Raw genomic sequence first — 18,121 nt, 5'->3', positions numbered from 1 at the left:
ACCGAACTAGGTTAACAATTGCTTGTGTCGCCGTTTAAATTGTTTCTCTGTTTTTATCCTGTTTATATTTCACTTGTTGTTCAGATATTAGTGTCGTGACATTACCTTCGACATCTCATATCTGATACCAGAATTTCAAGTTTACCGAGCGCCAAGCAGAAATTGTGAATTTTGAGCAGTAGGAAATCGAGTCACTTTATGACTCTTGGGAAGGATTCAAATTTTTGTTACCCAGATGCATGAATCACAATATGAATAATATGGAGCAGATGCAAAAATTTATAAAAGGTCTCAAGAGTCAAACTCGCATATTATTGGATGCTTCCGCTGGAGTTACTATCCGCCAAATGATCGAACTACAAGTAAATGACGTTATTGAGAAGATGTGTATGAATGAGTACCGTTCGAAAAGCGAAAGGTCAATCAATCCTGAAATTGTGGGCATGCCTAAAGGTATGTTAGCTATCGATACTCATACTGCTCTTTTAGCTCAAATTGAATTGGTAAATAAAAATCTAGCTGAAAGAGGCTCATATAAAGCTAAAGTGAGCCAGGTACAAGCACTTAGGTGTGAATTTTGTGAAGGAGAACATGTGAATGGAAAATGTTCGTTGGAAGGTACAATTGAAGAGGTCCAACTTGCTAATTTTTAGAAGAACAACTCGTATTCCAACACATATAATCCGGGTTGGAAATATCACCCAAATTTCTGTTGGAGCAATAATCAAAACTCAAATGTTAACCAAGGTATGCAACAAAGCCAACAAGCTCTATTTCAAAGGAAGGCATCATAGTTGGAAGAGACCTTGCAGAATTTCATTAAAATCACTCAAAGTAGGTTTGATCAAGTAAATAAGAACCATAAAATTATGAGTAGAAACCATGATGCGTCAATCACAAATTTGGAGACACAAATTGGTCAGTTATCTAGGCAAATAGTTGTTTTGCCAAGCTCGAGTGAAGGATTCACAGGTAACACTGTAGACAACCCTAAGAACGAAACATGCAAGGTTCTAGAAACAAATTTTGGGGGTAGTTACTAAAAAGGGTGAAGTTGAAATAGTTAAAGAGGATGTAATTGAGAAAAAGTAAGGTGTGATTGAAAATGAGGAGAGTAGAAATCAAGGTGACCAAGAGGAAAGATGAGTCACCATTGATCAACTTATAGATAAAAAATTTCCTTGGAGGAGAATAAAGAATCAAATCCTGAATGAACCAAACCTACCTTTACCATATTACATAAAACCATCATATCCCATCATTAAGAAGAAATTGGTACATAAGTATAAGGCTGGAATGTTTGAAAAATTTAAAGAAATATTGGCAAAACTTCAGGTAAGTATCTCGTTCCATGAAATTTTAGAACCAATTCCTAAGTTTGCTAAGTTTATGCAGGGATTGCTAAAAGGTGGAAAGCATAAGTTGACTAAAGAACATGTCAACATGACAGAGAAAGAGGAGATGACAGAACCGCCGGAAGTGCCACCAAAGATGAAGGATCCAGCAGAGTTTACCATCGCTTGCACCATTGGTGGGTTGGAAATCCAACATGATTTATGTGACTTAGGATCGAGCATTAATGTCATATCGTTGAGAAAGTTTAAGGAATTGAAGATAGGAGAGATCATAATGAGCAACATGACACTCACTTTAGTTGATTCGTCTATTACACATCCAATGCGTATTGTACATGATGTGTTAGTTCATGTTAATGGTTTGACTTTATCTGCATACTTTATGGTGATCGACATGAAATATTATTCAAGAGGGTCAGTTATTCTTGGACGCCCATTCTTGGCAATCGGGAAGGCAAAAATAGATATGGAAACAGGTGAAATGACTTTGAAGTTTAACAAGGGAAACGTGGTGTTTAATGCATATAAATGGACACTATATGTGGAGGACCTAGAGACATGCTACCAATTGGAAGAAAAAGGTAGTGAAGTTCATAAAAGAATGAAAAATGAGTTTTCACCGGCGTGAAGGTATCCCTTGCGCCTGACATATTTTAAGCATGAGACGTCAATCTAATGACGAAAAATAAGCCCTGGATGGGAGGCAAACCATCCTTTATAATCAGTTTTGCTTTGTAGAATTTACTTTATTTTAAATTCAAGACCATTCAAAAGAGGAATTAGCTGCTCAAGCATAACCCTTTCATGACGATCTATGTTTGCTTTAATAAACAAGTTTGTAGTTGTTTGTGTTTTTTTCTTTTCAGATTTGCAAGTTTAGCACTTTAGCATTGAACAAATTATCCAAAAGAAACTTGATAATCACAATAGCAACCAACAACTTGAAGGCGAAGGATGAGAAAAGAATCAACGGATGTGTACTCAACCTACAAATACCTCATCTAGTAAGGTTTGAGCCAAATAATTTGCATTTTTCACTTTTCTTTCTTTATGAGTGTGTCCATGCATTATTATTTTGTATGGTTTGATCTATTTTCGATTAAGTTATCTGGTTTGATCGATACACACTGAGGCAGTTTTTTGTTTATAACTTTGAGCCTTTTTAAACCACCTTGTAGTAATAGGTATATCTATTTCTAACCACTTTGAGCCTTAGCCTTTCTTTCGATGACGTAGCCTAAAGTTCTTAGCCATATGACTTGAAAGATCTTTTATTTCCACCCTCTCTTTGGAGTTAGGTAGATCTTTAGTTCCTAAAGTGTATGAACAAAAGATTAAGTTTGGGGTTGCTCTTGGAAGTGAGCAAAGTTTTAAGTTTGGGGTTGCTCTTGGAAGTGAGAAAAGTTTAAAGTTTGGGGTTGGGGTAGTAAAGAATATTGGAAAAAAATCAAAATTTATGAGAAAAAAAAGAAGTGGATAAGAAGGACCAAAAATATCTAGTACCGTCAAAAAGGAACAAAGAGGTATGATGATAGAGGAAGAACTAGGCACCTAAGTCGAAAGGTTTAAACCTACTTTCCTAAAAATATCCTACCCAAACATAAGCCAAGTTACAACCTGAAAAGACCTCTAATATGTGTGTTGTGATTTCTGTGATGAACTGTATTATAACATGATCAAGCTAAGCATAATTGATTTTGCATGTTGATTAAGAGATCACCCTATCCATTGAGTGAGTTGAAGTGAGTTGAGAGACAAGTTGAGTACTCGTAATATTGAGGATGTTTTTTTAATTCGCCAGATAGAAGTTGGAAGCTAGAATAATGGTTAGGTAAAAGGAATATTTAATTTGGTGATGTTCGATTGTTATTGTGCGACTTATGTTCCGTTGAAATGTGCAGTTGTAGGCGAGTTATTTGAGGACAAGCAACGATTCAAGTTTGGAGTTGTAATGACAGTATGCCATTGCATAAATTTAGTCGAAGAATCGGAGCAAAATAAGTGAAAGATGATCCAAAATGAAAAAGAATGACCAAAGAATGAGGAAAAAATAGCTAAGTGTGAAGATTGTGGACTTAGTAAAAAATTGAGTGAAAAGGAGCAAAAAAGGATGCAGCTTCATAAATAATCACATGCACCATCACGCAACATCGCGTGCGCGATAGGGACATAAACCTTTCATCGCATGCGCGATGCAAGTCATCATGTGCATGATGGTCACTTTTTCTAGGCTTTTATGACATGTTCTGGTCCATTCTGAAGCCAATAAAATGGGATTTTCTGCACTTTTACAAGGGTTACAATTTGGAGAGAGTGAACCACGATTTTGAGAGCACAAATGGTGAATTTTCAAGCATTTGAAGCCATTGGAGACCATCACTTCAAGGGATTTCTTATGTTATTTTCATTTATCAATTATGGTATTGTTAATTGCATTATGAGTAGCTAAGCTCCTCTAGATTAGGTTGTGTTATGATGAACCTATTTCTATATTGTTGGATTCTATGTTGATTTGACTTTGTATGAACCTTTTGATCTTTAATGACATTTAATTTCTTATTTCTCTTAATGTTTTTTATGTTAGATACTCTTTTAATCTGATCTTGGGAACATAGGGAATACTGACCATTAGTCTATGTGTTAGACCTAGGGCAATTGTTGTACTTATGTTGGTTTAATAAAAATAGAAGACTCCGAGTAGTAGCATAGGGAATTAACAATCTATACATCGCCTAACCCTGCTTATGCTGGCGGACTAGGGATAGAAAGCTATGAGTAGTGGTTAGTGAGTTATTTCATGAAGGATCAACTATAACGATTTTGTTAATTTATCGTGGGGTTATAGTGATAAGACCATTCGTATAAGGCATCAAACATCAATAATAGAGGAATAAGGGATTCTATAACACAATCTAACCGCTTTCGTAATATTGTTTAATCGTTTATTTACTTTTCACACTAAAACTCGACCCCCTATTAGTTTTGATACATTGCACGCATTTTGTCTTGCTTGAATGGAGTCCCTTTGGATTCGATCTTTTTATTACTTCAACATTATCGTACACTTTCTAAGAAGTATGTAATTTACTTTCTTCAACACAAGTGAAATGATATGGCTGCTAACAAGTTGTTTTATGCCTAAGTCATGACTAAATTATAAGCCAATTTCAAATTTGTACAGTCTGACTTTGGTGGAGAGTACATTCCTTTCACCAAGTTTCTAATTGAACTAGGAATTATACATACGATGCTTGTCCACATACATCCCATCAAAATGGGTCTATTGAAAGGAAATGCATGCAGGTTGTTGAAATGGGCCCCTCTCTATTGGCACATGCTTATGTTTTTATGACCTTTTGGGATCATAGTTTCACCATGGAAACTTATATTATCAATAGGCTTCTCACTATTGGCTTACTTGAATTTATATAACCTTATTTTGTATTACACAAGAAACTTCCTAGCTATCAGTCCCTCAAGAACTTCGGTTGCTTATGTTTCCCTTCACTCAAGACCTATAATCAGCACAAGGTTTAATTTCAAAGTGAAGAGTGTGTCTTTTTAGGTGTGTCTCTCCTTAACACAAGGGGTACAACTTCCATAACAAAGCTGGAAGGATTTTCATCTCAAAGGATGTCTCTTTCAATGAATACAAACTTCCTTACTTGTCTATATTTCCTAATGTTACATGTAGCGTGTACCACAAGGCATCAAGTTAAGCCTTATGCCTTCCTCAACAAACTGACATGACTAGTACCTCAGTGCCTATTTTGCAAAGTCAATATCTGACATTCTTGCATCCATTCCTAATATGCCTCATGTGAGTTGTGACATGTCAACATCCAACAAGGTGCAAAAATACCTATCACCTTTACACCTGTAGTGGTCCTCATTGCTCTCTCTCTCTCTCTCTCTCTCTCTCTCTCTCTCTCTCTCTCTCTCCATATGCCTTACCTCATTATCCAAGGGACCCACCCCTCTCTCTAGCCCTAATGTACATGTTTCCTCTACACATGAGCATATTGTGAACCATTATCCTATGTTTACTATGGCCAAAACTAGTCACTATAAGCCTAAAGCTTTCCTTACCATCATTGAGACTACTTTAGTAAAAGAAGCCTTGGCTAATTCTTAGTGGGCCAAAGCCATGTAAACTTAATGTCTTAGATTTCAAAGAAACGGTCCCTCTTCGCTAGGTCAAGCGCAAAACTTAAGTATTGTGTGTTAGCTCAGACAACTTCATAACTCTTATGGTTTCCGTTACTTCTGATTGAGTTTCACATGCTATTTCTTCCTCCTACGCTGCAATGTGAAAACTTGAGTGTATTTCATCTCTCTCACAACTCGATCCTCCATGCACACACAAAATATGTGGAATTCGATATTCACTTTGTTCATGAATGAGTGACCTCTAAGAAGCTCGTGGTTCAATGTGTTCCAGTTTCCTTTCAAATTGAAGATGTCTTTACGAAGCGTCTTGGCTTTGCAGCGTTTCATGACCTCCATGTCAAGCTTAAAATGAATTCTTGATGGGGAGTATTATGAATGTAGTAAAATTAATTAGTTAAGTTAGTTAATATAGTTAGTATGATAGTTAAAAGTTATATATATATATATATAATATATTATATATATATATAATATATATATATGTATATATATATATATATATATTATATATAATATATATATATGTATATATATAATATATATAATATATATATATATATATATATATATATTTCCACTCTCTTGTGTAAAATTTTGATCATAATATGAGTACAATGTCAATAAAGATGAATAAGAGATTCACTTCATCCAAGCTTTATTTGAGTTTCAACAAAGAGAAACCATTTTGCCTATCAAAATATCATGTAAAAAAACTTTAAATACATATATAGTATCAATTTTGTTTTAGTAATCTCTTACGATTTTTGTTATGATTTTATGTTTTACGATCTTGCTACCCACATGGATCTTATAAAAATAATTAGATATGATCTTTTGATCTCAATAACAATCTTATGTTTCACGATCTTACTATCCCCTTCTAATCTTATGCAAGATCCCGATCTTGACAACCTTTATTCGTATTGTAGCTTGTTTGGTTACACATTTAAAACTTCTTTCTCGAGTTTCAATGCCTATTTCAACTTTATCGAGTTTCAATGCATATTTTAACTTGATTTTGTGAAACTCCAAATAACAACGCAAAAACAAATAGACACTTTGTCATTTGATTTAGTTAAGATGTAATATCTTTTGAAATATTGGCATATTAGAATAAATGTGTGTACAATGTGCAACAAGTGTCACTTTCTGACACAACACTAATAGATATGTGTGTTTGGGAGTTTGGAAAGTGCTAGAAGTGTCAACGAGGTAAATGTTCAAGACTCAAGAAACCTTTATATCACATATTTACCTAAGACATTGAGGCAATGAAAGTATATGTCACATCCCTCAGTGTTTTAAAAACTGGATCGAATCAGCTGATTGAATCGGGAATCATAGGGGTCACCGGTCTGGTCTAATTATTGGACCAGATAAGCTATTAAACCAACGGGAACCGATCAAAAATGGTATAAATCGGTGAACAAGTGGGGTTGCAAAATTGATGGGTTAAATGTTTGTTTTTTTCCTCATACAAAATGACACCATTCTGATAATTTTTTTGAAAAATAAAATTAAAATATAAGTAGGTTTCGTTCAAAACTTATTTGGAACAATTTTCCCTCCTTAGAATTAAACTTATTCGACAGTGCAATTATTTTGTTATTCAGTTTATGTTGTAATTAAACTTTGTTAAAATAATTAAATTTATAATTTGTACTATTTTGTTGTGTGAGATGACTATATTTATAATTTGAATTAAAAAAATGAACTTATAAAATTATACTCCGCCTGTCATACTCCCTCCGTTGATTTTTTTTTAAAAATAACCCACATTTTCAAAAATAATTCCAAAATAACAAATATTTCAAAAAAATTCCAAAATAACCACATTTAAAAGAAGATGCGCCAGATGAACTGGCGCAACCGTTTTGGACCAAGAGGAGGCGCCTAAGGCATTGGCGCCTGCATTGGAAGCCTCATGAGGAGGCACGAATGTCCTTGGAACTTGCATTTGTGCCTTGCGAGGAGGCGCCAATGCCCTGGGCGCTTATATTGTACCTCAAGAGGAGGCGTCAATGCCTATGGCGCTTGCATGTGTTGACATGTTAAGCGCCTAGCCTCTTGGCGCGTGTATTTTATATCTCCTCTATATAAATACCTCGCCTTTGATGCAATATTTTTCACACAAAATCTTCCCCTACTACCATATTTTCTTTCATTCAACTCCACTCTCCTTCAAGTTTTTGTATTTTAACCATATCTGAATACATTCACAAGCAAAATGCCAATTTAATATTTCCACCGTTGCGTCTCCGATAAAGATTCGACTATGGAATATAGATTCGTTTGAACGTCTTAATCAAACATTGAACAGATGGTTAGATGTAGAAATTGGAGATGGTGAAAGGATTAGAAGAATCCAATGGCTTGTGCCCACGTTCAACCAAAATGGAGAAGTGCGTGAATGGGTGAATATTAAGACTGACTGAGACGTTCATAGGATGATGCATTACATGTTTAAAATTGTTTTGATGGTTGTAATCGCATAGTTCTTGTATTGTAGTTTTTTAATTGTTTGTATTATTGTTTATGTAATGGTATTTTCCTCACAAACGTATAATATGAAATAAATTTAGTTTTTCATATATTGCAATAGAGGTACATTTGAATTTATCTAGTTGTGCTCGTTCCAACACTAGGACAGTTAGTACGATTGTGACCTGGCTGACGGTATGAACTACATAATCTAACCATTTTATTCGCCGTATCCATTTCTGTTCAAATGCGGGTGCTGTTTGGGCGACCATTTTTCTTCCTTCGCATAACTTCATTGTGCCAGACGATGTCCCCTTGATATTCTGGTCAGTAATCCTCTTTTGCTAGTACGGAAAAACTAATTTTATATACATTCGATAGGCTGGTGACTTTGTAAACGCCAGATAGCTAGTAAGATGGATCCATTCGAACCTTTGAACATGCCGCAATGACATAGGAACAGGGCATATGAAAGGCTTGGAACTTTCCGCAGTCGCACCAACCTCTATCTAGTTCGACTCTGTATTGTCCCATCGGCATGCCCTCATTGTGATTCATGGACTCGAAAATACTATACCAACCTTTAGTCCGGTCAAACACCGTGACCACATGTGTGTTTTCTTTGGCAGCTTCATGTCTAATGAATTTCATTGAAGCATCACTGAACAACTGCCTAGATTGCAACACTGAACTCCATTTGGAACGTCTGGTCTCAAATAGTGCCCCTAGCCTGAAATATGTTGTCTGCAGCAAAGCGGTTATAGGCAGGTTATGAATGCCTTTGAAGATAGAGTTCATTGATTCCATAAGATTTGTTGTCATGTGGCCCCAACGTTGACCGTTGTCGTATGTCATAGTCCATTTCTCCAATGGAATACTATCGATCCACCGTACTACATCTGCGTTTGATAATCTTATTTCATCGCGGTAGTGTTTGAAAGAAGGTTCTGATAATGCATAACATGCATTGACAACCTTCTTCCGCAACGTCTTGTCTTTGATTTCCCGCATGAAATTTTGAGCAATATGTCTAATACAGAAGGCATACGTCGAAGGAGAATCTTGTCAGCCATTATCAATGTTATTATATGCACTGATGATTGAAGGGTGTTTGTCGGAGATCAAACATAAGTTAGGCTGCGATGTAACATGCAATCGGAGATTTCTTAGGAAGAAACTCCATCCCTCAGCAGTCTCCCCTTTGACAAGGGCAAAGGCGATTGGCAAAATGTTGTTGTTGCCATCTTGTACCACTGCCATCAGTAACGTTCCTTTGTATTTCCCATACAACCATGTACCATCAATTTATATAATAGGTTTATAGAAAGAAAAACCTATGATGCATGGTTGATACGCTCAGAAGAGATGGTGGAATATTCCATTTCCAATAGCATATGTCCCGCCTTGTCTATACGCGGGCAACGTTTCCAACTTGACATATATCTGATGAAGGTTCATCGGAACCCAAATTCAACCTTTTCATGTGTTAAGGTGGACAATATACATGACTAGCTGGTAATGGCTCATCTTCCTCATTAGTCTTTACCATTGAATCAACCAAGATCTCGACTTCTTCCTCTTCGTCATCTACAACATTCACCTCAGCTTGTTCGTCATCAGTTTCATAAAACACTTGTGACTGATCAATGAACTGAGACACTTGTTGTTGTGGTAATATATACAACTCTATATCGTTGTACCCTGATTGTTCGTAACTGAGAAACATATGATGAACATCTTCGTCATCTCGAATCTTCTTCTGATAAAACTTCACCTGGTTTTCTGCAAACTAAACCGGATTTTTATAGATGATTTGACCAACAAGACTGCACTGCAATTTCTTTTTTATTATTTGTTTCAGATGTGAAAAATTTGATCGTCGATTTTTTGTAGACCGAGTTACCTCTGTGTTACGAAAACAAAAACTGAATAGTTGATGCTCAAATATTTCACCTTCGATATGAGCACTGATCATGTAATGTTGTGAGGAAGACATTTTTTTAATTCTAACTTTATTTTCTATACTGAAATTGAATGTGTTTATATGTTATTCAAATGCACTTAAATAACGTAAATGTTGAATGCTTTGATCACTCTATTCATATGCACAAACTTGACCATGCATGCAGTGACAAGAACACACAAGGAATGCATACAGTGACAAGAACACACAATGTATACGCCCAAGGAATCTCTGCACATAAGGAATCTCACAAGAGAATCTCTTCCCTAATAGCACAAACAAACGCCCATTCCCTAGACGCATAAAGTAACCTAGGCGCCAAGAGCAAGGGCACCCCTTCATGACAAAGCTCCTAGGCGCCAAGAGCAAGGGCGTCTCTTCCTTGCATGTGAATATCACATGCATGCGCCTAAGGTTATGGCTACACCATTTTTCCATGCATACAACCAATCACATGGTGCGTAGGTTGCAAACCTAGTAAGACCCCCTCATCTATAAATAAGCTTCAAATCACAACATCAAATCATCTCCAACACTAATCATATATACTCTTTCTTTACCACACTCTTTCTCTGCCACACTCAAGCTCTCCTCTGCAACATCAAATTATGTCTTTGTTGACTATGGGTGATGAACATAGAGGAACACTCGAGAATATCTCGACATTTGTATGTTATCACTCTCTTTTACTTATTCCATATTTAATTCGTATACCTTTGTTATCTATGTTTGTATTATATATTACTTCTTCTTATTGTTTTTCTTACTTATGTGTTATTAGGACCCAAAGCGTTTTCGATTCCGCGTACATGACTATGTACCCCACGATCCTTTGATAGAACCATATATTAGAGGATGTGGATTTGGAAATCTCCACAACATTGTCTCGTACTCAGTAGACTAAAAGTTCATTCTTGCTTTGTTGGAGAGATGGACACCCAAGAACCACACATTTCACCTTCATATCGGTGAGTGTACCGTCACACTTGAGGACGTATACATGTTGTTGGGTCTCCGTATAGATGGTAAGGTCGTGAATGATAGAGTAAACTAGGATAACTCTATCTGCAACGAATTATTGGGTGCCCCTTTGTGTGACGACCAAACTGAGGGAGAATCATCCGGTCAAACAAGGGGGAAATGTATAAATTTAAAATACCTTAAACAATATTATGCGAGTATAATATTGTCCGAAGAATCAACCGAGTACGAGATAATAATTAAAGCTCGATGTTATATTATGATTTTATTTGGTAATTTTTTATTTCCAGAAAGTACAGGTAATTCAGTAAATATTATGTATTTACCGTTGTTACGTAATATTAATAAGGTAAGCACATATAGTGGGGTTCAGCTGTGTTGGCTCATCTATATAGTGCAATGTGAAAAAATGCAAAAAAGGATACTTGTACGTTTTTTACATGTGCGTATTTTCTACAACCATGGGATTGGTCAAGAATGTCGTCACTCGCACCGATAAACGAGAACTCATTCATGTTCCCGTTTGTAACAAAGTAAGTGTAACACTTTACCATTTAATTAATTATATTTTATATTACAATTAACTGTAAATAATATAATATTTTTCAATTTTTTTTATCTAAGGTGGTCAGTAAGGGGGATGAACTACAATAGGTGTCTGAACCACGCTATAGTAGTCTATCGCAATCTATTGGACCACACTGGACCAGACGATGTAATACTCATACACAAATATAGTTTAATTTAAAAATACTTATCAAACTATTTATCATCTAATCGTTTCATATTGTTTTACAGTTTATCTGGAGGCCGTATCTGGGTCTTGATCATAATGTGAACCATGACGATGTTGTAGTTTGGACAGTAAAGACACCAATTATCTGGTTCACTACTGTGGAAATGCACCAGAGTGATCGGGTCAAACTGCAGTTCGGCATGTAAGAACAGATTCCAGAACCTCCCATGTGTTTGGGGAATTGACATCAAAAAAGAGTTGATGCCCAATGAGATTATTTTGACTGGAGAGACTTTGCAAAAGAGACGTGTCGTCAATGGAGGAATCGACGACAATATATCTTAAACGAACCAGTCATCCATGGTGCAAGACCAACTCAATAATATGTGGCATGGTTTAGGTTGGTAACAACTCAACAATTTGTGTTTGAGTCATTGATGGATCCACGCCAACTAGCTTCGTCATCGTATGCCCAACAACAAGTCCTCGTCCAACACCAATGTCAAACCACCCAAACCCAACAACCAACGTCACAACATCAACCTACCACATACACCCAACAACCAAATACCCAACTTTGCAACCCATTCATGTCATCCAACCAACAACCAAACACCCAACGTCACAATCCATTCATGCCACTCACCCAACCACAAAACTAAGAATCAAACCCTACCCACCAACAACCATACGCTTCAACCACAACCGTCTATAGCCCATATGATTCATATGGGTCACTTTATCGTAGCCCCCCACCAATGACCACTCAAACATCCTATCACAAAAATACACAACCATTGTTTAACTATAGTATGCCCTATGAACCGTTACTTCGTTTCCAAAACGATTCAATGTCCCCATTTGGGCACTATACCGTCCACAATCCACCCAACCCCATCGACCTAACTACGATGACATGGGCACCGAACTCCATTACGGAAGCGTCATTGGCCAGAGCCCTTCCAGATATTGAGAACAAATGATGACACATCTGTCAAATACCGCTGGAACTTCCGCCGGATCTTCACACCAGCCATCATTTGATCAGGTCAGCACACAAAGATCCCAAACACCTCAGGAAAATCGTGGGAGACATCGGAGACAAACTAACGTACCTAGATGTGGAACAAGGGGACGTTTCAATCGGGTCGGTCATTAAATTTTTGTTAATCCCATGTAACATTTATTATATCATGAATACATTTATTTATTTATTTTATAAATGAAAAAAAAAAGAAAAAAAATACAAGGGTGTATGCGCCAGATGAATTGGTGCATACACCACATGCATAAAGTAGGCGCCTAGAGCATTGACGCCTCCTCATGAAGCACAATGCAGGCGCCAAGGGCATTAGCGCCTCCTCATGAGGCTTCCAATGCAGGCGCCAAGGTCTTAGGTGCCTCCTCTTGGTCCAACGAATGCGCTAGTTCATCTGATGCATCTTCTTTTAAATGTGGTTATTTTGGAATATTTTTTGAAATATTTATTATTTTGGAAATATTTTTGAAAATGTGGGTTATTTAAAAAAAAAATCCCCTCCATTCCTTTTTAAGTGTCGTTTTTTAATTTTTTCACATAACAAGACAACTAATAATTATTGTTACTTTATACACAATGATTTTTTTTCCTAGAATACCCTTAACTTTTTAGTAATTTATTTAACTTTTTTCTCTCTTATAAATGACTATAGATACTTTTGACAATATTATAATCAATACTACATTGAACTTTGAAATGACACTTGAAAAAGAACAATTTTTTTTCTAAAAAATTACTCTTAAAAAGTAATAGAGAGAGAGTAAATTATAAGTCACTTTGTAAAAAAAATTATCCCAAATTATAAGTCATTTTTCAATTTCAATGTAATATTAATTATATTTTTCTCAAAATATATCCTTTATTATTTATTATTTTTTCATCTTTTAGTTCTTTAAATTTCTCTTTCATCTATAATAAATGAAAGACAATAGTTTAAAGTCATACATAATTTTACTTTCCCATACAATATCAATGATTTTTTAAAATTGCATGAAATATCTAAAACAACTTATAATTTAGGATAAAGAAAATAATATTTTAAAATTTTGATATTTAAAATTTAAATTTAAAAAATAAATTATGTAATTAAACTGATTCAACTTTTAAAACATTAATCTCTCTTACATACCCTCAGTATTTAAAAACTCATATTTAAATTCCAACATGTCAACATCAATATCGATGTCAACATCATCATTTATGTGTAAGTGCTTCACATAAATAAATAACCTCAATTGATTACTAGGTTTAAGAGTGGTTTAAATGCGGTGAATTTTGAATAGTTGACATTGGATTTCAATTTCCTATACATATTTTTACAGCCTTAAAGCTAGGAAAAGTCAGCTTTTGGAGAATTAAGTAACTTTATGTGTTACTACCTTCTTACGCATGAAACTTTTGTGCTACAAATGTTTTCTTTTTTTCCTTAGCAACAAAACTATATGATCTATTTTCAGTCTGACAATATTGTCTAACCAAAAAAACAAGTTTCAATCTCAGCCTTTTTTATCTATCATCATAATTAATATATATATATTTAATTTATATATAAATTAAATATATCATCGGTCAAATATATAAAAAAAAATCAAATTTATTTATAAGGTATATGTGTGTTTCATAAGCTGTTATGACATCATTAATAGAAAAATTATTACTAAGAGACAGCAAATGAATAGTTGATAGAATTGATGTATGATAAGTCGAATTAATCAAATTGATGCAACTTTTCAAAAAAGCAATGAAAAGTCTTCCCAATTTCTATAACCAGTCTTTTCAATTCTTTCAATTTGACCTATTACCTTCACTGAATGCAATTTCCTGCAATGGATTCTTCATCAATGACAAACAAATACACTCCAGCAAGTAAAGTGGGGTATACTATAATCCATGTTAGGTTTGATTATCATTATGATTATCATTATGATTATGATAATTGATTCATTAAGCATCATTAGTTTGTACCCTAAAACATCCATTTTAATTTTTTTTTACTGTTTTGGATTTGAAAAAGGTAAGAAAAGTTGAAAAAGTAGAAACCTAGTGTGTGATAAGTAGCAAACAATTTTCAGCTATTTCTTCACAATTCACAAACACCACTTACTATTTTTGTCTTCAACTTCATTCTACAACAATGGTGAGATGAGATGAGATTCAATGAACTCAAATCAACCATTTTTTTATATACTTTTTTTTTTATGTATAATGTTGATGACAATGATGAGATTTAATTTTTTTGTTATTCAGGTAGATCAAGAGGAAACTGAAGAACTCAAGCTTCTTGCTGAATGGAAGAGAAAGAAAGGTGGATTCAGAGCTACCATGTTTATTTTTGGTGAGGAAAAGTTTCATTGAAAAAACTTGGTTGGTTATGTTTTTTTTGTTGATGTTGTTGATTTTGTTGGTTTTTTTATGTAGTTTTGTCAGCATTGGATAATATGGGTTTTGTTGCAAACATGGTTAGTTTGGTTCTGTATTTCTATGGAGTGATGCATTTTGATTTATCAAGTTCTGCAAATACTCTTACAAACTTTATGGGTTCAACTTTCTTGCTTTCTCTTGTTGGTGGATTCATCTCGGATACTTATTTGAATAGGTTCACCACCTGTTTGATATTTGGTTCCTTAGAAGTTCTGGTAAGTTGTAAACAACATGAAATAGTTCTTAATCTTTGCACACCAACTATTTGTGGTAATAACTCTGTGAGTTCTGTAGGCTTTGGCAATGGTTACTTTTCAAGCGGCTTCAGGTCATTTACATCCAAATGCATGTGGGAAATCAAGCTGTGTGAAAGGTGGGATTGGGGTTATGTTTTATGTGTCATTGAGTTTGTATGCATTGGGTATTGGAGGAGTGAGAGGATCCATGACTGCTTTTGGTGCTGACCAGTTTGAAGAAAAGGATCCTAATGAAGCAAAAGCACTTGCGAGTTATTTCAATTGGCTTTTGCTTAGCTCAACTCTAGGAGCAATTTCTGGTGTTACTGGTGTTGTTTGGGTTAGTACACAAAGAGCTTGGCATTGGGGTTTTTTCATAATAACCATAGCTTCTTCTATTGGTTTTGTCACACTTGCTCTTGGTAAACCTTTCTATAGAATCAAAGTTCCTGGAGATAGCCCCACCATCAGAATTGCTCAGGTCTAGTCTTAATCTCTGTTTAGTTTTCTTTGATAAACACATTAATACGATTAATCTATGAATTAAACATGTTTAAAAGGTGTGATTTTGTTGACTACAGGTTATTGTTGTCGCATTTAAAAACCGAAAGCTGTCACTGCCAGAGTCACACGAAGAACTATATGAGATAAGTGACAAAGATGCAACAGTGGAGAAAATTCTTCACACAAGCCAAATAAGGTGATTTTTTACAATCTTCATTCATGCTAAAAAAATTAATTTTTATTCAAGTTGCATAATAATTGTCTGCAAAATGATAAGACAATTTTAAAAAATTCATGGTCCAGCAAATTTGCATGTTAGGATTTAGGATTCTTTTTCATGTACATTGGAGTAGGTAAAGCCAAAGGACACTGGACCCACTATCACAAATCTAGACGATTTGGAGCAGGAGATATATGGAAGAAAATGATCATGGAAGGAAAAGAAAATATCTATGCCGTGTATAAACTGATAAACATAAGATAAAAGTAATAAAAGTTTTCTGACAGAACCAAGAGGTGATGATAAAAAACAGTAGTACACTTGGTGTAATCAATGTTGTGTTTTTTGTTTTTTTTCTACCTGAAATATATGCAACTTAGGGTGTAGCATAGCAGTACCTTTTCTAGCTTTATTTTTTGTTTGGTAGAGTATATAGTAGCACTCACTTTTATGAATAGTGAAAATCATTTTAGAGAATGACTTTTTACATTTTAAATTGATTTTAGAGTGTTAAAAAGTTATTAAAAAGTTATGGTTTGTTGAATCAGGTCTCTAGATAAAGCAGCAATCCTGCAAGAAAACATGAAACCACAACCATGGAAAGTGTGCACAGTGACACAGATTGAAGAAGTGAAAATCCTAACAAGAATGTTACCAATAGTAGCCAGCACAATCATAATGAACACTTGTTTAGCACAGCTTCAAACATTCTCAGTACAACAAGGAAACATAATGAACCTTAAACTTGGTTCATTTACAGTTCCAGCATCATCCATTCCTGTTATCCCTCTTATTTTCATAAGCATCTTGGTTCCAATTTATGAGCTTTTCTTTGTTCCATTTGCAAGAAAAATCACTAACCACCCTTCAGGAATCACACAACTCCAAAGGGTAGGTGTTGGATTAGTACTTTCAGTTATATCAATGACAGTAGCTGGAATGGTAGAAGTGAAAAGAAGGAACCAAAGTAGAAAAGACCCAAATAACCCCATAAGCCTATTTTGGCTTTCATTCCAATATGGCATTTTTGGTATTGCAGATATGTTTACACTTGTGGGACTTTTGGAATTTTTCTACAGGGAATCACCTTCAAGTATGAAATCATTGTCAACTTCTTTCACATGGCTGTCAATGTCAATTGGTTACTTCTTGAGCACTGTTTTTGTTAATTTGATTAATGCTGTTACCAAAAGGATTACTCCAAGTAAACAAGGTTGGTTACATGGGTTTGATTTGAATCAAAATAATTTGAACCTTTTCTATTGGTTCCTAGCTATACTTAGCTGTCTTAATTTTTTCAACTACCTTTATTGGGCCTCGCGGTATAAGTACAAATCTGAAGACCAAAATTCAAGCCCAATAGGTTTGAAGAGTTTACATGAAATGCCTCTGAAAGTGATTGGTGGGACAAAACAAAATTGGGAAGGTAGCATTGGAGGAAACACACAAGACTGAAGGTAATTGAAGTTTATGGTTGAGACAAACAAGAATGGATCAGTAGATGTTTTGGACTGTTATATGGAATAGAATAACCATGAAGTTGCTACTTATGTACTAAGCTTTGGGATGTGGAAATAGGTAGTGGTTGAAGTATCTGTTTTGGTGCATGTGTGCTTGTATGATTGGTTGCTATTGTTGGTTATGGTCCAATCTTGTGTTCAGAGTTTATACTTGTTCCTATAGTACAAGGTAATTAAGTTGATTCACCTTGATTTGTAATTGGTTGTTTAAGTAATGTTAAATAGTAAGTACTAGCATCTCATATAATTCCAGTTTTGTTCTAGCAAAAGGATGGAACAGCTTCAGGATATGCCTCTACTATATATTTTTATTATGATTGTAAGCCAGAAATCATCCTTCATAATATAAAGTCAAACAAGATTATGTTTGATTTACTGCTCACTCTCATGTTGGAGAATATGAATTGGCAAAACTTTAATTTATTTTCCTACTAAATATCCCATGTAGCAAATTGTTAATTTGATATGTATCTTAAAGAACTCACAATCAATCTA

The 18,121-nt window shown here is 34.9% G+C and overlaps 2 protein-coding genes across 4 annotated transcripts; both read left to right on the top strand.

The window, feature by feature from the left end:
- The first annotated feature begins 260 nt into the window (after positions 1-260).
- On the top strand, positions 261-1,983 carry LOC127129643 (uncharacterized). Its single transcript, XM_051058794.1, has 3 exons — positions 261-554; positions 1,267-1,335; positions 1,396-1,983. Exons 1-3 carry the CDS (start codon positions 261-263, stop codon positions 1,981-1,983), a joined length of 951 nt encoding a protein of 316 aa, XP_050914751.1.
- A 12,480-nt stretch (positions 1,984-14,463) lies between these two features.
- On the top strand, positions 14,464-18,008 carry LOC127132505 (protein NRT1/ PTR FAMILY 4.6). 3 transcript variants are annotated; one of them, XM_051061460.1, is made up of 6 exons: positions 14,464-14,601; positions 14,973-15,060; positions 15,144-15,361; positions 15,441-15,863; positions 15,964-16,082; positions 16,655-18,008. In XM_051061460.1, exons 2-6 carry the CDS (start codon positions 15,048-15,050, stop codon positions 17,559-17,561), a joined length of 1,680 nt encoding a protein of 559 aa, XP_050917417.1. In that variant the 5' UTR covers positions 14,464-14,601; positions 14,973-15,047; the 3' UTR covers positions 17,562-18,008. The 3 variants fall into 3 exon arrangements, with proteins under 3 accessions (XP_050917417.1, XP_050917418.1, XP_050917416.1); XM_051061461.1 differs by having other exon boundaries at positions 14,599-14,622; XM_051061459.1 differs by lacking the exon at positions 14,464-14,601 and adding an exon at positions 14,674-14,862.
- The last annotated feature ends 113 nt before the right edge of the window (positions 18,009-18,121 follow it).

Source organism: Lathyrus oleraceus, chromosome 3, assembly GCF_024323335.1.
Source record: "Lathyrus oleraceus cultivar Zhongwan6 chromosome 3, CAAS_Psat_ZW6_1.0, whole genome shotgun sequence".
In the NCBI taxonomy this organism is placed as follows: domain Eukaryota; kingdom Viridiplantae; phylum Streptophyta; class Magnoliopsida; order Fabales; family Fabaceae; genus Lathyrus; species Lathyrus oleraceus.
The sequence above is the reverse complement of the archived record's forward strand: the minus strand, read 5'-3'. Positions and strand labels throughout refer to the sequence as shown.